The 21,824-nt window shown below is 47.2% G+C and overlaps 1 protein-coding gene across 2 annotated transcripts in view; it reads right to left on the bottom strand.

Annotated features, from left to right (window-relative positions):
• The window catches only part of SEC24A (SEC24 homolog A, COPII component), a 590,503-nt gene that overhangs the window by 184,723 nt on the left and 383,956 nt on the right, over positions 1-21,824 (bottom strand). For both annotated transcript variants that reach the window (XR_015297552.1, XM_086931494.1), the window contains exon 16: positions 4,634-4,807. Coding sequence is in view for 1 of the 2 variants with exons in the window: in XM_086931494.1 (XP_086787620.1) it covers positions 4,634-4,807 (174 nt within the window). In the remaining variant the exon portion in view is untranslated. The remainder of the gene's footprint in view (positions 1-4,633; positions 4,808-21,824) is intronic.

Genomic DNA, 21,824 nt, shown 5'->3' with positions numbered 1-21,824 from the left:
ATTAAACAATCGTGCCGGAATCTAGCGTGTTTGATGTTGGTTGCAGTTGCTTATCATATGAACGGCCATCCCTTTGTCAAGTTTTTGGTGTTCCACCATTGCAGAGAGCGATATGTACGGCTGTCTACCAACGCCAGGTCTGTGAGCTGACCTTGAGCCTGATTCCCCTGTTGTGCTAGACATTCTTGTAGTGGGCGCATTTGCAATCTTGCGTGAGGAACTATAAAGATGCAAGACGCCATCATGCCTATTAGTTTCATGAAAACTCTGGCCTGGAGAGAGTGCTGGCATTGAAAAAGGGAGACTAAGTTCTGAATACTTTGAATTCTGGCTTGACTGGGATACGCTAGAGCTGCAGATGTGTCCATGGTAGCTCCTAGATATTGATGAGCGTGCGAAGGCTCTAGGTGCGACTTGGTGTAGTTTATCGTAAACCCTAAGTCGTGCAATGTTTGAATTGTTTGTTTTGTGTGTTGTACACACTGGTTGAACGATCTTGCTTTTATGAGCCAGTCGTCGAGGTAAGGGAAGACATGTATTTGTTGTCTTCTGAGATGTGCTGCTACTACTGCTAAGCACTTTGTAAACACTTGTGGTGCTGTTGTGACCCCGAATGGAAGGGCTTTGAACTGATAGTGTTGTCCTTGTACGACAAACCTTAGATACTTCCTGTGCGCAGGATGTATAGAAATGTGAAAGTAGGCGTCCTTTAGGTCTAGTGTGGACAGAAAATCTCCCTGTTGTAGTAATGGGAGTACTTGTTGTAAAGTGATCATGTGAAAATGATCCGATTGTATGTAGTGGTTGAGGGGCCTGAGGTCGAGAAATGGTCTTAATGCCCCGTCCTTTTTGGGAATTAGGAAGTACAGGGAGTAAACTCCTGTTCCTTATTCCTCTAAAGGAACTACTTGAATAGCACCTTTTTGTAGAAGTGCTAGAACTTCCTGTTGAAGCAGAGTTATGTAAATGTAAATGTATTGCGATTTATATAGCGCACGTATCACCCGAAGGCATCAAGGCGCTTGCCTTGGGAACCCGTCCTGGTATTCCCCTGTGAGATAACCCCAGCAGGATATCCACAAGGTGAAAGCCAGGCCTCCCGCCGCGAGGGGCCGTAGTGGAGATTAAGCAAGCTATTGCCCAGAGTCGCAGGGTGTGAACCCGTGAGTCGAGTAGGCACCGGAACGAGAATTATCGAGTCCGTGGAATTTTTGAGCCCAAGACCCGCCGAGGCGGGGAATTGAACCCTGGTACAGGACCGATCTCAGCTTCCGGGTCTGCCGCCTCTAACCCCTGAGCCACACTTCTCCAGTTATATGGGCTGTGGACATTGGACGCTGCCTGGGTGGTATGTTTGGGGGGAGTCGCTGTGAGTTCTAGGCAGTAGCCATGTTGGATAATTTGTCTTACCCACCTGTCTGTTGTGATGGAGTTCCAGACAGGTAGGAAATGTGAAAGTCTGCCCCCCCCCCCCATAGGAGTGGAATGCTGTAGGGGAGGCAGAGGGAAGTCACTGTTTGGGAGTGGAAGAGGAGCGGTTGTTGTTATTACCTCTTCCCTTATTGTTGTTGCCTCTGTATCCTCCTCTAAAGTAGCCTTTATTAGAGGAGGTTTGTGTGTTTGTCTTAAAAGATGATGTGGTCTCTGTGCCGGTTTGCTTTGAGCCTCCTCTATAGAAGGAGCAGCGAGAATAACTTTTATTCTGGGTGGATTGTAATGCACCCATAGACTTAGCTGTGTCGATGTCTTTTTTCATCTTCTCTAGTGTGTTGTCTACCTCCGGACCTAACAACTGGTTTTGATTGAAGGGCTGGTTCAGGATGGTAGTTTGTACCTCTGGTTTAAAACCTGAAATGCGTAACCATGCATGACGTCTGAGAATCACACTAGTATTGACTGCTCTGGATGCTGTGTCAGCTACATCTAGTGCGCATTTAATTGAGGCATTAGATATTAGTTTGCCTTCTTGTAAGAGCTCTGCTGCCTGACCTTTGTATTGATCTGGGAGATGTTCCATTCATTTTTCTAGTTGGTCTTAGTGAGCCCTGTCGTAGCGTGAGAGTAAGGCTTGTGTGTTTGATATGCGTCATATGTTTGCTGCTTGTGCAGCAATCCTTTTTCCCCGACGCATCAATAATTTTTGATTCTTTGTCAGGCGGGGGCGTGTCACCAGAAGTTTGAGAGTTTGCTCTTTTACGTACATTTGACACTACCAAAGAGTCTAGTGGCAAATGTCCCTTAATATAGAACGGATCAGCTGGTGCTGGTCTACACTTTTTTTATATTCTGGGATTTAGCACCCTACATCTTACTGGATCTTTAAAAATGTTTGGAGCATGTTTAATAACTCCTTTGATCATAGGTAATATTTGAGTAGACCTTTGTGACTGCTCAAAAGTGTCTAGTAAGAAATCCTCCTCAAATCAATGGCATCAGAGTGCATTGACACTCCATGGTAAAGGGCAGCTCTGTTTAATAGATGATTAAACTCAATACTATCTTCTGTAGGGGAAGGTTTTGTTGGGTAGTACTGAGGCTCAGGGATGTCTGGTGCATTGTTAGGTGTAAAACCATATGCCTTGTCCTCCATGGGATATTGGGGGTTGACATCCTCATCTAAAGGGTATGTTACGTCATTGCCCCCACCCAAATCATACTCTTCGTCAGTGTGGTGTGATGATGCAGAGATTGAACCGGAGAAGTCATAGGTTCAATGTAAGGATTAGGAGAGGAAGAAGGTGAAGGAGAGGAAGGGTGCATTGGAGAAGTTGCACAGTCCTTGTTTTTGGCAGGAACCACAGGTGGAAGTGGTGTGTCTGCTGGTCTTTTGTTATAGGGAATTGCTTCTCGTCTTTTTTATATGGAATTGCTTCCACATGTCCAGTTTTTTGGATTAATATAGACTTTTTTCTGTTTAGGATCTGGTTTAAGTAGTTCTTCTTGTTCTATAATCTTCTTTGGCGTCGACTTTTCGGTGCCGATAGAGGTTGATTAGAGTTCTTTGCCTTAGGAGGAGTGATTGAGTCCTGTGGCAATTTTTTCGGTGCCCAAGGTGGTCTAGGCTTGTCTGTATCATGCCTTAGAGTCTTTGTTACCGATATCGTAGATTTTGGCGTGGAGACAGGTTTTGTTGGGCCTGCGGCGCCGGAATCTGGCTTCCCTTCTTTATTTTTGGAACCGGAGGGTTTCAGAGTCGAAGCTTTCGGGTCCGGTACGGTTGTTGGCTTCGGCACCGATGTGTCTTTTGGTTCAGGTGCTAAAGGGTCTTTGTCTTTGGGCACCGAAGGGCGTTTTGGCTTTGATGTCGAAGGATGTTTCGGTGTCGAAGGATGTTTCGGTGCCAATGGAGGAGGTGGAATTGGCAAATGTTGTTTTTTCGGTGCAGAGGCACCGGAAGGCGTAGTCTTTTTCCTCTGAGCCGAGCCCGAAGGCAGGACGTCGGAGGGTAAATTTCGGTCTCGACTGGGCCCCATGGGCGGAGGGCCAACTGTTGCCCTTGTCTTGGGTAGTGAATGTTGTGCGGGGGCAGTGGTACTCACGGGTTGTCGAGATGGAATCGAGTCCTCTGCCCCCGATATGATCTGGAGATCAGGCGTCTCTTCCTCGGCGACGAGTGGAGCCTTGTCCTCAGAGATATCTTCGTCCTCGGAGAAGTCTTCTTCGACGATCTCCTCCTCAAAGATGGCCTCCGGTGCTGGCGCTGATCTCCTCATTTCGAGTCGACGGGCCCTCCGATCCTGAATGGTTTTCTTCGATCGGAAGGAGGCACAGGCTGCGCAGGTCGACTCGTCGTGTTCTGGCGAGAGACAGAGGTTGCAGACCTCGTGATGGTCGCTATGAGGGAATTTTGCTCGACATACCGGGCATCTCTTGAATGGAGTTCTGTCCATGAGGCGTAGGCCGTACGGCGCCGTTAGGCCCAACAGCCCGCGTCGACGCACCGGAATGTAGCTGGTGATGTCGAAAAGTCTATTCTATGTCGAAATAAGTTTATATAAAGTTTTTCGCTTCGAAATTGCAGAAAAAGTCTTTTCTAGCCGGAGCGCAAAACTTTCATCCGAACCAGTGGCGGAAAAAAACAATCTGTGGATGGAGTCGATGACCATGCACAGTATTGTCCAAGGGAGGAATCACCTATCTCGTGACTACAAAGACTTCTTCCAAGAAGACAACAACCTGCAATCATCCGAGCCCAACACCAGGTGGCGATCTATTGCTAAGTGTAGGATCGGCAGCTCATATGCCTCGAACATGAAGTTTTACACAGGAAAAGTGTCTTCTTGTGAAAGGAATGAATTGTAAATACAACAATATTATTTTTATATCACAAGAGAAATATACAACTATTTAAAAATCATCCAGCGTTTGAGAAAATTATTTCCATTGATACGCGCTGCATTTTTGCAGCAACATTTCACCCAGTGCCCATATAGAAACGCTGCAGTGGCAATGGTGCATCCTAATCATTGTATATACACCTTCGAGCGGGAGGTGATTTTCTGGAGCACGGGCAACTAGTTAAACCACATCAAAGTTCAGCAGTGCACGACCATCACACTTGATTTACCAGTTGAAATGTGGACATACTAAATTTAACACAATCACGGACTGTGAAGAATAGACTAGTTCTTACCTTTGCTGGACGTATACAGGAGTGCAGACTGAAATGAAACCACTTGCATGTCAGTCAGATTCTCATCTACTGACATCTGCACTGCATACCCTGCATCTGGGTTCACATTGGGCAAAGACAACAAGTCTGTGGATCGCACAAAAAAGTTCCCATGGAAAGTATGTATGGAGAGACCTAAAGGAGAAAAAATTAAATATCAATGCAACACACATATTTAACAGGATCTAAAATAGCTGTTTAAGAAGCTGTGTGCATGTCACAGAACTGTAATACACTTTAACAAATTCCTGGATTCTGGAGTTATTTAATGAAGCCTGTGGCAAGCTCACCTTCAAAAGCCAGTCATCAATGTAAAAGAACCTTGATACCAACCAGCGCCACCACTTTTGTGAAAACACGAGGGACACCAGTAAGGCCATTGTGGAGAACTGCAAACTGAACTGGCCTACCATTAACAACAGGTAGCACTTGGCCTACAAGATATGGAAGTGAACATAAGAGTTCTGTAGGACCAATGCTACCATCCAGTTTAAGGTGTCAAGGGCAATTTGGACCTAGAGTACATGGAGCATTTTGAATTTGTCATTCTGCAAGCAAGCATTGTGAAGGAGAAGATCTAAAATAGGACAAAGGCCTCCATACTTCTTTGGCACAAGGAAGTAGCAGAAGTAAAACTCCGTTCCCCGTTCCTACTTGGGAGGCTGGAACCCTCTTGAATGCCCCTTTGGCCAAAAGGGCCTGCACGTCCTGCTAAAAGACTGACAGAAGGCAGTGGAAGGTGTAGAGTGGTAGAAAGGAAGGGAACAGCATAGCCCCAGCAAACAATTTGAACAACCCAATTGTCTGTCGTAAAGGCCTACCCATCCCTGGAAGAAATTTCAGATCCTACCTCCAAAAGGGTGGCTAGTGTAGTCAAGGACAAGCTAAAGTGGTTCTGCTGCAGCAGCCGCTGGAGTGGGGACTGAACTGCACTTTGTCCCTGCTGTCCTTGTGGTCTGTGGAAGCCACGGCCCCTGCCACAAAAGGGCTTAAAAACCTGATGTGGTGTTGGTGGGGTTTGGAACTGAAGGACAGGGGACCCTCTATCATAGCAATGAAAAGGAACAACTGGTAAAACCTGAGCAACAGTTTCCCTAATGAATGGGAATAACAGTCCAGGAGATAGCGGACATTGACAATACCAGAGCTAGGCTTGTGAAGGAGAGAATTATTTTGCCAAAACTCTATTTGTTTGGATTCACAGTTGAGAGGAGTAGCATTTGGATGAACCCTGCTGGTGGATGCTTGAACAAACTCTCTGGAGTGGGATGTTGAGTTATAAAGGTAGGGTCCCCGGCGCAGAGCAATTGGCAATCTGTCTATAACGGGTGTCCCTTAAAAAGGCTTGTCCCAGGTGTTCAAAAGGGTATCTTAAGTGCTTTGTCGAATGATACCAGTGACTCAGCGGGAGCCTGGCCAGGTTGCAAGACTTCTGTTAAACATTGATTTTTACTTCCACTGCTGGCAATTGGAGTTCTAATGCTTTAGCTGCCCTTCCCATTGATACGGAGAAAAAGGTGCTTTAACTCTGTAGGACCCGGGGGAGACAATGCCAGTATCAAGTAAGGTGTCAAGTCCACAGTCATCATGATGCTCTATATACCAATTATATTCATCACAGTGGGGAACATAATTGCACAGGTCACTATAGTTGTGTCGGCAGAGTCTGGACCCTACAATGTGGTAAGAGCAAATAGAGTCAGAGATTGTCATGAGGATGCAGTCAAGGTTGTGTAGGAACTAGTTTGGAATTGGATAGTACTATAGGCTGTTCATTCTCCTCTGCCATTAATGGCATTAGCATCTGCATTGATGAGTAGAACCTGCGTAGAGCATGGTGTAAGTGAGCACCAAAGTCAGTGCTGAACCCAGAGTGGATCTAAGGGGCACAGACTGCCTGGGCCGCCCCGCCGGACAAAGTTAGACTGGAGCCCCTGCTGTTCTTTGAGACCTGAAGGCATACCAGAGGGGCAAAAAGTATTAAAGATCCACAGCATAGTTCCCCTGAAGGCTTCTGCTTGCTATGAGGTCACCAAAGGACCTGGAATGCCAGGATACGTCAGGACCAGAGATGGAATCTGTTCTGATGGTGATGGAAGTGAGACTGAGAGGCATATTGATGCCCTTGCACTCTTTGTGTGAGTGCATCAAGAAAGGGGCATTTTCCCACCTATGTGTTTTGTTCAACTTACGCAAAGACTTCAACCGTGACAAAGACTTGAACCAGGAATGACTTCGGAAGCAGGAATGAGACCTTCCTTTAGTCTTTGACTCGCAACATTGTTGAGATTTCTTGTGCATGGTGCTTTGCGTTCCCATCAGCTTTAACTGGAAGCAGTCACCACAGGCACCACAAGCCTTGGAGTCATGATCCACGCCAGAAACTGTACAATCTTTGTGCAGGTCTATTACAGACATTGGTTTGCAACAGTCCCTGCACATCTTAAACTCTGAGGTTTTAGAGGGTGATATTACCCTTGCACCTTGGATAACTTTTTGACGAATATTCGGGCAAAAGACTAGGGAGAAGCTCCAGATCCACGTTTGAAGATGTGCAAACAAAAAAAATCATGTCAGTACCCTGGGGTGGCACTTAAGATACTGCTCCACTCGTGACTTGGGGATCAAAGTGGAGCTGCACAACGTTACCTAGCGGAATGTAGGAGGACTACTCTGAAGGTTTCTAGAAACAGTCCGATGTCTGTGGATTATTCACAAAGTGAGGAATCTTCGGTTAGAAAAAGCCATTAGAAGATTTTGTTTTTCTCTTGTGGTACAGCAAGATGCAATGCTAATGAGGAGGATAGAGATAACCAGAAGTCAAGCTGGCAGTGTCATATTTACACATTTTGCATTGTTGTACAGATTATTGGTAAGACATTCAATTCACTTCATATTTTCAAGCTGTAAAATATCAATCAGTGCAGTCAGATGGTGTTGATTTCCATATCTTAATATTAATGCCACTTGTATCAATTAAGATTTGCAATTGGGTTCAAAACATCACCACCGAGAAGCCCATTATTAGTTTTTGTCTCATGTAACCATATATCAATTGTTTAAATTCGCTGTTACCTGCTTGCAGTACCAAAAGTGTTCCACGTGACAATTTGCTTTGGTGCGGAGTACTTAAGGTTCAGCCTAAGCATTTGCTACATCATTAAAATGTGCAAAGTCCCTCAGTAATTCTTTTACTGGGGGTGGTGATCCTTTGTACCAATTGATATCCACCCACAAGTAGCTATACTGTGGTGTACCATCTATAACCATCTGTGCAGGTGTCTCGGCTACATAGACCAGTAGTGGGGTTAATGGAAGATCCAACTTGATCACCTATAAGACAGTGTATGAAATACCTCCACATAGTAGGTCTGCACTACCTGGCACAGCCACGCCAAGTGCAAGAAGCCTTCCCTTACCTTACACATCACCTGCAGGGTTCAGAGTTGCCCTGCCCCTCAGTTACATGTGCTAATACTTAGTGGTTTGTGATACAGCCTCCTTAAAAATATTAATAAATAAGATTTACTGTTTAGGGATACTTACTTTACTTGCAGAAACAGTTAAAGCAATCTATTGTTGAAGTTTGCCACACTTCACCTTAATTGTGTTACTTCCAACAATGTTGGTTATTTCCTAATTTTCAGTGTTACAAAATACAAACAGGAAGGATTATGTTACTTGCACTGTAATCATCTGTTCTTGGCACGTAGAGCTGTAGAGTCACATGCTTTGCATACTGCTGCCATCTAGTGTTGGGTCCGGATGTATGCAAGTTGATTTTCTTCGAAAAAGTATTTTCCAGTCATGAGGTAAGGTGACTCCTCCTTTCGGTGATATTATGCATGGGCATAGACTCCATTGCTGGATTCTTTTCACACAAGAGGGTGAGAATGGAGTAAGTAAGAGAAAATAGAGATGTTCATGCGTATGTTATGTAAATTATGAGAACTGCAACAACTACAGGTGCCCTGGGAGGTGGGAGGGTGCAAGTGAATCTACAGCTCTACATGCCAAGAACAGATGCTTACAGTGTAAGTAACTTAATCCGTTCAAGGCATGTGTGCTGTAGATACACATGCTTTGCATAGACTATATAGTAGTATTCTCCCAAAGCGGTGGGTAACCAGTAGGTGTTGCAGTTGTTTGAATAAATAAAAAGTAACTTTAGCACTGCTTGCTCCACATTGGCTTGTTTACTTGCTAACACATCCACACAATAGGGTTTAGTAAATCTGCATTATGTGAGTACCATTACTTAGAGACTGGGTGAAAAATATGGATATAAGCACGGTCACAGAAAGGGGGATATTTAGGAGCAGGGGGTGCCAAAAAGTAGGATCTGATCTGGGGAAAATGGAACAGCCACAGAGGGGGTATTTGCACAAGCCCATCAGCACTGTCAAGGAGGAACAGGAGACGAAGGCGATAACAAGCCTCGATGCCGGAGGACGAACTAGTATCAGATTAAAGATTGAGGTATTTGATTATGGGTAGGGACTAGATGGCAAGCAAGTATGGACAAATTGTAACTGGTTGCCTTCTATAGAATGTCTAAACCTTAATAAAATGATGTTAAAAAAATGTGTGGTGTGGACCATAGTTGCTGCCTTACAAATGTCAACTAGGTAATGTTACCTAGAAAGGCCATAAATACTCCTATTTTACTAATGGAATGCGCTCTAGGAGGCTTAGACAAAGTTCTTTTAGCTTTAGCATACCAAGTTGGAATGCATTTACAATCCATCTTGAAATACCAGATTTAGAGATAGGATTGCCTTTGTGAGGTGCAGCAAATGCAACAAACAGTTGCTTTGTCTTACGAAAATTATGTCTTCTTTCAATATAATATAATAACGCTCTTCTGACATCAAGTGTGTGAAGAGCCCGTTTTGTTAATGCATCTGGTTGAGAAAAGAACACAGGTAACTCAACGGATTGGTTAATATGAAAAGCAGAAACCACTTTTGCAAGAAATTTTGGGTTGGTGCGAAGAACTATTCTATCTTTATGAAGCTGAAAGAAGGGTTCTTCTAAGGTTAATGCCTGTAGCTCGCCAACTCTTATTAATGAAGTAATAGCATTGAGGAAGGCAACTTTCAATGAAAGAAACTGTAATGGACAATGGTGTAATGGCTCAAAAGGTGGACCCATGAGTCTTGTAAGCACAATGTTCAATTTTCAAACTAGTGCAGGAGGTACTCTGGGTGGTATTACTCTTTTCAGGCCCTCCATAAAGGCCATAATTACTGGAACCTTGAGCAAAGATACATTTTGTCTGTTTTGAAAATATGCAGCTACTGCTGCAAGGTGCAATCGAATGGATGTGTAGGCTAGACCAGCTCGCTGTAAATGCAAAAAGTAACAAATAATATTTTGGATAGAAGTATCTAGCGGATCAATATTGTTGCTTTTACAATATACAACAAGTATTTTCCATTTTGCCACATAACATGCTCTGGTGGTAGGCTTTCATGCTTCTTTAAGAAAAGTCATACAATCTAGCGGCACATTTAAGTATCCAAACTCTGACTTCAGGAGCCAAATCGCTAGATTGAGCTCATTGGGGTTTGGGTGTCTGATTTCTCCATGGTTCTTAGAGAGAAGGCTGGGATTGAGATGCAGCTTTTGATGTGGAACCACTGACAATTCCAAGAGTGTGGTGAACCACGGTTGGAGTGCCCATGTGAGAGCTACCAAAATCAGTGTGAACGATGTTTGCCTAAGCTTCCGAACCAGAAACGGTAAAGAGGGAGAGTGAGAGGCAGAAAAGCGTCAGCAAATACCCCGGACCAATTCATCCATAGGGCATTGCCTTCGGACAGAGGGGGGAGGGAACCTGGAGGCAAAGTGTGGGCATTTTGAGTTGTCCACTGTGTTGAATAGATCTATTTGTGGGATTCACCATTCTTGAAAGAATGGAATGAGAACCTGGGGATGAAGTTCCCACTCGTGTATTTGTTGCCCCATCCTGCTGAGGAGGTCAGCAATTTGATTGTTCGCTCCTAGGAGGTGCTCTGCCAGAAGATGAATTCTGTGATAGATTGCCTAGCACCAAATGGTCTGAGAGAGGCGCAATAGTTGCAGAGAGTGTATCTCGCCCTTTGTTTTTGTGCGTAGTCAAATTGTCCGTGCAGACTAAGACAACTTTCCCTATCAGGTGACACTGAAAAGTTTTCAGTGATAGATACACAGCTAGAACTTGATAGTTGATGTGGAGACTTTTATGCTCGTTGTCCCACAGACCCTGAATTAACAAGTTCTGCAGATGGGCACCCCAACCTGTGAGACATGCATCTGCTGTTAGCACAATCTGTGGAACAGGGTCAATGAAGGGCTGCCATTTTGATAAGTTTTGTGTGTTCCACCACTGCAGAGAGCGATGGGTGCGGCTGTCTACCAACACTAGATCTGTTATATGACCTTGTGACTGATTCCACTGATGTGCCAAGCATGTGCAATCCTGCAAGAGGCACCATCGCAATGCATGATGCCATCATTCCTAGCAGTTGCATGAAAGACCCAACTGCTAAAAATTGGTTGGTCTGAAACTGTAGCAACAGAGTTTGAATATTTGGAAATCTGGCTACATTGGGAGAGGCTAGAGGTTTGTGAGTGTTTAGAGTCGCTCCCAGATATTACTGCATTTGTGAAGGCTGAAGATGAGACCGTAAAACCCAATTGGTGGAAAAGGTCTAATGTAGTCGGAGTGTGTTGTAAACACTCTTGGTGTGTGCCGGCTTTGCGAACAAATCGTCTAGATATGGGAAGACCTGAATCTGTTGTCTTCTGAAGTGATCTGCTACTACTGCTAGACATTTTGTGAACACTCTGGGAGCACTAGTTACTCCAAATGGGAGTACTTTGAACAGATAGTGTTTTCCTGCTATCATAAATCTGACATATTTGCGATGCGCTGGATGAACCGGAATGTGAAAATATGCTCTTTTTAAGTCCAGGGTGGACATAAACTCGCCTTGCTGTAGAAGTGGAAGCACTGGTTGAAGCATAACCATATTGAAATGTTCCAACAGTGTGTACAGTTTTAACATTCTTTGGTCCAAAATTTGTCTTAAGGAGCCGTACTTTTTGGGGATTAGAAAGTATAGAGAGTAAACCCCTGAACCTTGGTACTGTAATAGAACTGATTCTATGGCTCCCTTTGTTAAAAGAGCTTGTAGGTTTTCTGATGATAGTTTGTGAATGCGAGGTGGAATATTGGGAGGATTGCTGGTGAGCGTCAGGCAATAACCATGTCGGATAATGTCTAGTACTATTTGTTGGACGTTATCAACCGCCGACAGGTGTTAAATGATCAGTAGGAAAATGTACGCAAGTCACAGCTTATTGGGGGTGAGTAATGCTTTGGCGTGCTTTTACCCTACCTTTGAAGTTGTTTCCGCTGTACCCTCGTCTGCAGAAACCTCTAGAGGGAGAGGGGGATTTGTGTTTGATTTATAGGAGGAAGCATTAGGGTCTAAGGATGTACTTTTGGACCCTCTATAAAATGAGCAGCGAAAGGAGCCTCTGTTTGATGAGAACTGAAGCAATCCCATACACTTCGCCACTCTGTGTCTTTTTCATTTTCTCTACGTCCTCACCTACTTGAGGCCTAAAAAGGGGTTAGTTAAAAGGGGTATTCAGAATAGAGTGCAGAACTTCTGGTTTAAAACATAAAATCTTAAGCCATGCATGTCGTCATAGAAGAATTCCGGTGTTAATTCCCCTTGCTGCCGTGTCAGCAGCATCTAAAGCACATCTAATGGAGAAATTAGATAGGCGTTTACCTTCCTATACTAATTCCTGTGCTTTCTTCTTATGCTCCGCTGGGAGGTATTGAAATTGGTCTTCCATTTAGTCCTAGTGGGCTCTATCATACCTGGCTAGAAGAATGTTGGCAATACACCAGTGGTTAGTAGCTTGAGCAGCTGCTCTTTTACAGGATGAATTGATCAATTTAGACTCTCTGTCTGGGGGAGGTGCATCTGCAGGTCTGTGAATTTGTTCCCTTACGAGCATTAGAGACTACTAGTGAGTCTAAAGGCAACTGTCCCCTAATAAAAATGGGATACGATGGTGGAGGTTTGTATTTTTTGTCAACCCTAGGCGTTAATATGCAGGCATGAACAGGGTCTTTAAAGAGGTAATCGGCATGTCTTATTATGCCCTTTAACATAGGTAGACTCCGAATTGACCTATGCATAGACCCTAGTGTCTCAAATAAAAAGCCTTCCTCCAAAGACTCTTTATATAATGTAACTACATGGTGAGCTGCTGCTCTTGAAATCAACTCTTGATATGCTACATTATCATCTGGAGGTGATGGCTTTGCAGAATATAAATCCGGATTATCATCCATGGGTGGATCAATATTATAATCATCCCATGGGTCTGCTGGTAAATGACTATTGTCATCATTATCCCCTATATCAGGCTGTGTATGTAGAGACACTTAAGGTGTTATGCGTAAAGGGTCTGAACATGTCAATTGTGGTAGTGGTGAAGATGTTGGAGGGAAATGAGGATTAGGGTAAATAGGGCTTGTAGCCATGTCCTCCTTTTCTTGAGAGGAATTTTATAACTAGAGTCTTCTGAGCTAACTTTCATTTTGGATGGTGGCTTTTCCAAAATATGTCAAGTATCTGGATTGATGCAGATTTTTTTCTGCTTAGGGTCAAGCTTTTCTTTCATAAGGTCCAGGATCGGTTCTGGAGCATTTGGAAGGACCTCTTTCGATTTTGGAGCTTATGATTTTGGTGCCGAACGGGGTTGTCTCTTTTGTCCTTTGAAGCGGGAGGTTTCGGTTCTGACCCGGACTTATCTTTCAGAACGGAAGGTTTCAGTACCGAATCCTGATTTTCGCAACTAGATCCTGAGCCAGCGGCTTGACTGGTTGTTTCGGTGCCAGGCCCGAGGGCAGGGGATGGAAACATCTCAGTGCCGACCATGGCCCTGAGGCAGAGGTGGTGCCGAAGCATTTTGTTTGGTCGTTGTTGGGGGGGTTATTGGGCTTTAGTACTCATGGCACCATGTCCCGGTGGAGCATCTTTAGACTTCAACTATTTCCAGCGAGGAATCCGATTCTGGGATAGAGAAGGAATGCTCCACTCCGGCTGCCGATGCTAAGACCTCTTCATGTTCGGATTCTTCCCCGAAGATATCCGTAGTATGTGGTATGTTTTGTCTCTGCATTTCTCTTTGTCGAGCCAGACGATCCCGTAGAGTAGTTTATGATCAGAATGGCAGACAAGCCTCACAAACTTTTTTTTGTGCTCCAGTGTAGGCATAAGTTGCAGACTTTATGCAGGTAGGTGCAAGGGTACTTGGAGTGGCACAGAGGACAAAATTGAAAATGAGTCAGTTCAATCGGCAGAAGGCAAGCTAGTACGGAACGGAGTAAAAGTCGACAGCAGTGGCTAGGCCCACAGGCCGCCCATGATGTCTTTGATCGAAGATGGAGTTTCCTGATCGATTTGATACACGGAGAATAGTGAAACGCGTAAGATAACACTGACCATCAAGGGTACAGTGGAATGCGCACCCAGGGGAACCAGAGGACGGTTTTGAACTACGTCCGAAAGAAATGGCAATGGAGTTGATGTACAGGCGCAATATTACCCGAAAGGGGGAGTCACCTTACCTTGTGACTGGAAAAGACTTCTTCGAAGAAAAACAACTTGCAAACATCCGGACCCAACACTAGATGGCAGGAGTATGCAAAGCATGTGTATTTACAGCACACATGCCTCGAACAGAAGTTTTTTCACACCGCTTCTTGTGACGTTTTTGTCAAAACATGGAACTCTTGTGGTGGGGTTGGGGATGTGAGGTATGCAGGCACTATCTGACAGATTCTGAAGTAGTTTTGAGTAAAGCAAACACAAGGAGATGATGGCCAGAGTGCTGAAACTTTTCAGACAGTCACAGTTCTGGGTTGAATCCATCACCGTTCTTTAGCTCACTTCGCCACCCCAGTTATATGCAAATCAGTCTTGACCCAGGGCCTCATGGGAACAGTCCAGCTCGAACTGCCAAGCAATGTCTTCCCTGTACCAGAAACAAGTATACTGGGACCGGTTTCGGGGTAACACCCCTCATCAACCAGGCTAGCTTTCATCCAGTGGCAAAGTGAGCAACTGATCCACTTCTGGGCATACCCTGCCAACTTAGGGCGAAGAAAGCAGTATACAAAATTCAGGCCCACGGCTTGACCAGGTCATGGCAGGCCCATCTCATTTCGAGATTGTATTACAAAAACTGGCTTCACCAACTTCCCATTAAGTAAAGTTCTAACCATGACCATTTCTAACAATTTAGTCTCAACTATTTGGAGCTTGTACCCTCCTACTGGTGCGTATCAAAATGGGACAAATGTTTTCAGCTATGTAGTATAATTGAAATTGCATGACCACCGAATTCCATAGCCTTGGCCAACATGTCTAATTCTTACTTCTTTACTCGTCCAAGTAAGTTCTAGGAACGGCAACTTTAGCTTAAAGAGATTTAGGCAGCATGAACTGTATAATGAAAAGAGGTATTACAAATTTGACAAGACCACAATATTAATAATGACCCTACCATACAAAGATAGGGGTAGTTTCATCCATCTGGTCACTTGCAATTAAGGTGTACCCTAGGCTGGCCTGTAGTTTTCTTTTACAGTTACTCTTACTGTTACTTCCGTACTTGTTCTATTCTGAATGCCCAAATATCTCTCAGATTCTGTGCTATTTATTAGGGGTTCAAACACTCTCAGTTTGACAGTCAGAGGCAGTCTATTTATGGCAATTTATTTTTAGGTCGGAGAATATGCTATACAGAATTGCTACTCATATCGAATTTAGGTTGTCTTGCAGGTACTGGACGTTTAACACAGTTCCGTCTGTGTGCAAGGATGTCATGAGCAGGCACCCTCCTATATGAACGCCTCTATTGGCATTATGCTCAAAAAGCATACATGCAAGTTGTTCACAGTAGGAGTATAGAGACATCTGATATCTTGCATTGATACTCTGTATAATCGACCATTGGTATAATCCAGTTGTCGCATGAGGAGGATAGTAGTTTCCTGGACTTTCGAAGAGAATTACATAAGGAAATCTATGCTACAGAATCCTCATGGTATGAAATTGAATTATTTGATTTAACTGCTAGGTCATAGATATGGTGGAGTCCTTTATAAGTCATAGGTTTTTTGCTTACCTTGAGGTTGTTGTTAGTGTTCTCAATTCCTCACATCAGATACCAATAGATCATATGAGGTGGTGTGTTAACGTCCAACAATTAACAAATGACAGGCAGCCAAATAGTTGAGGGTTCAAGGTCATTCGGCTTCTTCAGATTAAGGATTATATGGGTACCAACATCACTGGTTTTAGCACGAGCATTTGAAGAATTTGATGACGTCTGGGAGGGGCCTGATGTAAAAAGTGATAAGTAGTGGGACGATCAGAGCTTTGAGGAACCCCTGCTTTGCTGTTTTAAGATGTAGAGGTGATTGGTGGCATTGAGATGCTTGACTTGTTTATACGAAAGGAGGAGGTCCAATCAAGAATGCTCATTTAAATGCAATTTCTTCCAATCAATCATTGTGCACAGTCTCAAATGCTGCGTAAAGGTTGAGAAGTAGAGCTGCTGCTTCATTTTGGTCTACTGTAGTTTTCAGATTATTCCAGACTGAAATTAGCCCAGATTCAGTGCCTCTCCATTAGTGCAAGCCCGTTTGTTTGTCTGATAAGTTATTTTCTTCCTAGATGTTTGCAATTCAGGAGAAAGTCGCTTTATTATTGGATAGTAATAGTTTGGGTCTGCTGGATCCATATTATTTTAGTTTATCACTGGTCATATGTGTCTGGTATTTTACTATCAACATGTTCCCACCAGAGCTAGAGTTGTTGATTATATTCACTGCTAGTATTGTAGTTTAAGTTGACAGCAGAGTTTCCTTGAAATGGACGCAGATCTGATGGTGAGCTTGCAGACCAACTGGGTTTAAACATGTTTAGAATTAGATTCTTGAAGGAAGTTAGTGAGGGAGTCAGCCTCTGGGTGGCGTTTCCTTTTATTTGTGCTCATCTTTATAGTTTGTTATCTTTGATGCATGTAGCAAAGCCGCCTTTTCTGATGTCATTGCTCCCCTTTTAAACAGGGTTAAATTGGCCTTCCCTTGACTCAAGTGTTTAACTTGCCTATAAGTTCCTACATCTAAAGCGAAGAAGTTGAATACCATCTGTGGAACGCAGCATCTGTGGTACCATCCACAGGATTGGGCTGTAAAACACAGTTTCAGGCAGAACATGTGCAACCTGACTACAGTCTGAGAGCAGCAGCCTAAATACCTGTCAGATAGGCTTTTAAATATTATCCCTAAATGTATTCTGTCGCACACAAAGTAGGGTACCAGACGCTTGAAAGTGCAACATGTGCAACTGGTAGGACTAGACGAAGCTTAGAAAATGTCAAACTACAGATCATAAACTTTAATCGGTAACTTATGACAGTGAATGGCTACAAACCTCACTCAGACTATTTTTAATATATATAAAAAGTCCAATTTCATGGTAAAGTCAGATTTTTAATAAATATTTAGGAAATGTAACTTTTGGAACATTAACTTTTACTTGCCACAGCCTTCAGTAGATTAATTAGCGTTAGCCTAGCGACAGCTGGTTTGTCGGTGCTTGGCCATAATGAGGTGTAAAAACTGCCCCCAGAGCAAGACAATATCTTAGGCCTGGTGTTGGACCTGGCCTCGTGGCGTGGCCCCACTCCTCCCGCATGACGGGTCCCGGACTACTTCGACCCCTGTTCCCCGGCCAGGAGCAGCACCATCCACCCTCCACCCTCCACGAGTGCCGCCCCTCCGGGCAGCCCCCAGCTCTTCCCCGGTGGAACTCGACCTCCTCTCCTCAACCCCCTCGGCTGGCCCAGACCCTTTCCCGGACCACCGTCTACGGCCCAGCCGCCATCTTGGACCCTCCACGACCAGGCCACGTGGCCTCGGCCCGACCCCCGCCACAGACCCAGCAACGCCCCGACATCGAGGCACCACGATCCAACCAGGGGGTAAAGAGACCACTTGACGAATCAATGGGGGAAGGAGTTTCGATGGTCCCCCATCCGCCTGGTTTCAAACGCCCCCAGCCTCCCTGGGCGCTGGCTCCACCCCCCTGCTGGGTGTCTGGACCCGCACATCCTGGACCCTCCGACCTCCAAGTGCGAGGGTCCGGACATCAAAGGGCACCAGACCTATAACTGGGGCAGCTCCAGAGCCGGTCGGCAGTTGTATCCTGGAGTCGAGAGACACCGAGACAAACTCATCTTCGTGCAACCATCCTTGGGGTCCTGCTGGCGCTGCCGCGGCCCATCTTCGTGAAACCATCCTTGGAGTCCTGCTGGCGCTGCCGCGGCCCATCTTCGTGAAACCATCCTTGGAGCCCTGCTGGCGCTGCCGCGGCCCATCTTCGTGAAACCATCCTTGGAGTTCTGCTGGCGCTGCCGCGGCCCATCTTCGTGAAACCATCCTTGGAGTCCTGCTGGCGCTGCCGCGGCCCATCTTCGTGAGACCATCCCTGGGGTCCTGCGGGCGCTGCCGCGGCCCATACAGAAAGAACCCCCCAGCTCGAGGATTGAGAGCTGTGCGCAAGATATCCCTGTACCAGACCGGTAGCAAGACTGTCCCGCTACCCCCTTCCCACAGAGACTAAGTTCAAGAGGATCCCTGAATCCTGTTTTCTGTATCGTTACGATAACCTGCCTAAAAGTACTCATAAAAGTGTTAAGAACCTATCTTTGTGTGGCGTCCATCTGTAGGGGGGGTGGTTGCTCTGCTGTATGAGCCTAGGAGAGGGCCCTCGCCTGGAGGCCTCTCCCCCTTGCTCGGCCGACCCTAAGATTTCCCTTCTAACATTGGTGGCCAGCGGCGCGATCCGAGCCGACGCAAATAGTACAGAGAGTAGCTCGCCCCACTACAAACAAAAACACACAGCGACCATGACGACTAAAGAAACCGGACCAACCGCAGAGTTCCAGATGGAACGACTGGAAGATTACAGTCACAAGGAATTGAAGCAATTCTGCAAAGACTTGGGTATCGCTACCACGGGACTAAGCACTAAAGACGATCTCAAGCAGGCTCTGCAGACTTGAGTGGTGACAGGAGCGTCGCCACCCCAAAACGAAGACATCGCAATCACCGAGAACATTGCAACCCCAGAGGAGGAGAGAAACATGGGCCTCTCTCACGAGGATGCCAGAGAACGAGAGAGGAGCCGGCTCCACGAGTTGGAACTGGCTAGACTCCGCTTAGATGGGGAACTGCAACTAGCGGAAAAGAAGATAGCCCTTGAGCAACTACGATTACAGGGAGACCTGGAAGAGAAAAGAAGCCAGAGGGAGCTGGAGGAGAAGAAGCTCGCGCACGAGCACGGTTTGAAAGAACTAGAGAGGAAGGCGAAAAACGGGGACACCGGCGTCTCCGGGAACCAGAGCTCCACTCCCTCTACGGACACCAAGGTCCACATCCCCAAAGATGTCGTCCGAGAGTACCATAAAAACGACGACATCCAGCAATGGTTTAAGGTTTACGAGGTAGCCATGAACTCCCACCGTGTTCCGCAAAAAGACTGGGGTGCCGGGTTGTGGGGGAGATTCGTCAACGAAGGGAGAGACGCCCTGCTACAGCTCCCCGACGCTGAGATGACCTCCTGCGAGCATATGAAAGCCGCGCTCCTCACTCGCTATGGGCTCACCCCGGAGATGCACCGGCAGCGATTCCGAGACTGTAAAAGGATTCCCGGTACCACTTGGGTAGAATATGTAAACTTCTACAGCAGAGCCTTGGAGGGGTGGATCAAGGGCAGCCGGGTCACCACCTACGAACAATTGTTCGATCTCATCGTATGGGAACACCTCTCCAACAACTGTTTCGTCGAACTAAGGCAGCATCTCCTCGACAGCAAACTGACCGAGCCCCGGAAACTCGCCATTGAAGCGGATCAATGGGAGAGCACCCGGGTCCCCCGGAACTGGGCAGGAGACCAAGGCCGAGCCCCCCAGGGATCCCACCGTCCGCGAGGAGGAGGAGGAGGAGGACAGGGCCGGGGCCGGGACACCACCACGGTGCCCCCCACCAGCACTCCCCCTTCCCTGGCCGGGAGAGGAGCCCCTCCGGCACGGCCGGGATCCTGCTCCAACGTTATCTGCCATAAATGCCAGCGACCCGGTCATTACGCCAATGACCCCAACTGTCCGAGAAACCAACCATCCAACCCCACGGGTCCGCAAAACCTCCAGATCGCCGCTGTCTCCCTGGGGGAGGAACAAGGCGAAGAAGAAGCCGAAGACTGTGAACAATACCAGACCGAGTGGGAACCCGCAGCCATGTCCCTGGTATGTCTGGGCGAAAGAGACATGGTCTCCCGGGCCCCAATCCCGGCCAACACACAGAAGTACAGACAGTGGGTCACCATTAATGGACACCGGGTCGAAGCCCTCCACGACACGGGAGCCAGCGTGACGGCCGTCCGTTGCCATCTGGGGACTCCGGATCAAATCTTGCCCAATGTACTATGCCCAGTACGGTCCGCGGATAACTCTGAAAGCCTGTGCCAGATGGCCCGCGTCCCCTTTGAATGGGGTGGGAGGGGTGGGGGAGGGGTGGGGGGGGGGGGTGGGAGGGGTGGAGGGGGCGGGGGAAGGGGGGGAGTGTCGGGCATGCTGAAAGTGACCGTCCGAGACGATGCCCCCGTAGACTGCCTCCTTGGGAACGCCCTCGAGAGCTCCCCCTGGGCTGCCGGTGAGCGGAGGGAGCACCTGGGGATGCTTGGCCTCCCTGAATGGGTCTGTGCGACGACCCGTTCCATGGCCGCCCGTGCCATCCCCTCCACTGAAGAACCCGAGTGGCCCGGGCCTCCACCGCCCGTCATCACTGAAGACACCAACCCTGGACCCGGTCCACCGGGGCCCAACGATGAAGAAACTGGCCCACTCCGCGATCTCCCGGAGCTGGCTCAGTGGAGCCAGGAAGGTGGCCCCACTCAAGAACAGTTCCGCCAAGAGCAAAAAACGTGTCCCTTCCTCGAGGGGATCCGACAGCAAGCCGCAGCCCAGAGCGCAGTGGATGCCTCGGGGGCTCACTGGGTCTATTGGGACAATGAGCTCCTCTACAGTGATCAGAAGATTGCCGAGCTAGGGGCCAGCCGGGTGCTGGTAGTCCCCCTCCGATTCAGAGACTTCCTCCTGAATCTGGCTCATGATGTACCTCTCGCCGGGCACCTGGGGCAGGACAAAACTTACAGCCGCCTGGTGACCCACTTCTACTGGCCCAAGATGAGGAACGATGTGATCAACCACTGCCGAGCCTGCCCCACCTGCCAGGCCAGCGGGAAGAGCGGCAGAAAACTAAAAGTCCCCCTGCAACCTTTCCCAGTCGTCAACACTCCATTTGAGCGGGTAGGGGTTGACATTGTGGGGCCCCTGGAGCCCCGGACATCACAAGGTCACCGGTTCATACTCGTCCTGGTGGACCATGCCACCCGCTATCCCGAAGCCATACCTCTCCGGACCGTGACAGCGCCCGTGGTGGGCCGGGCCCTGATGGGAATCTTCTCCCGGGTGGGCTTCCCCCGAGAAGTCGTCAGTGATCGAGGCACGAACTTCATCTCCCGATACATGAAGTCCCTATGGCAACAGTGCGGGGTCACGTACAAATTTACGACCCCCTACCACCCTCAAGGGAACGGACTGGTGGAACGCTTCAATCGCACCCTCAAGGGTATGATCATGGGCCTGGCGGAGCCCTTACGACGCAAATGGGACGTGTTGCTGCCCTGCCTCCTATTTGCCTACCGGGAGGTCCCGCAGAAGTCCCTGGGATTCAGCCCCTTCGAACTATTGTATGGGCACCCCGTCCGGGGTCCCCTAAGTCTGGTCAAAGAAGGATGGGAGGTGACCACCCAAAATGCTCCTCCTGATGTGTACCGGTACCTCCTGACCCTCCGGAACCAGACTCGGCGGTTCCGGGAACTTGCCAAGGCCAACCTCTAAGCCAGCCAAGAAGACATGAAACGTTGGTATGATCAAAACGCCTCGTCCATTGAGTTCGAGCCGGGACAACAGGTCTGGGTCATGTCCCCGGTCAAACCATGCGCCC

Source organism: Lissotriton vulgaris, chromosome 7 (assembly GCF_964263255.1).
Source record: "Lissotriton vulgaris chromosome 7, aLisVul1.2, whole genome shotgun sequence".
Taxonomy (NCBI): domain Eukaryota; kingdom Metazoa; phylum Chordata; class Amphibia; order Caudata; family Salamandridae; genus Lissotriton; species Lissotriton vulgaris.
Note: the sequence above shows the minus strand (reverse complement) of the source record. Positions and strands in the feature narration are given on the sequence as shown.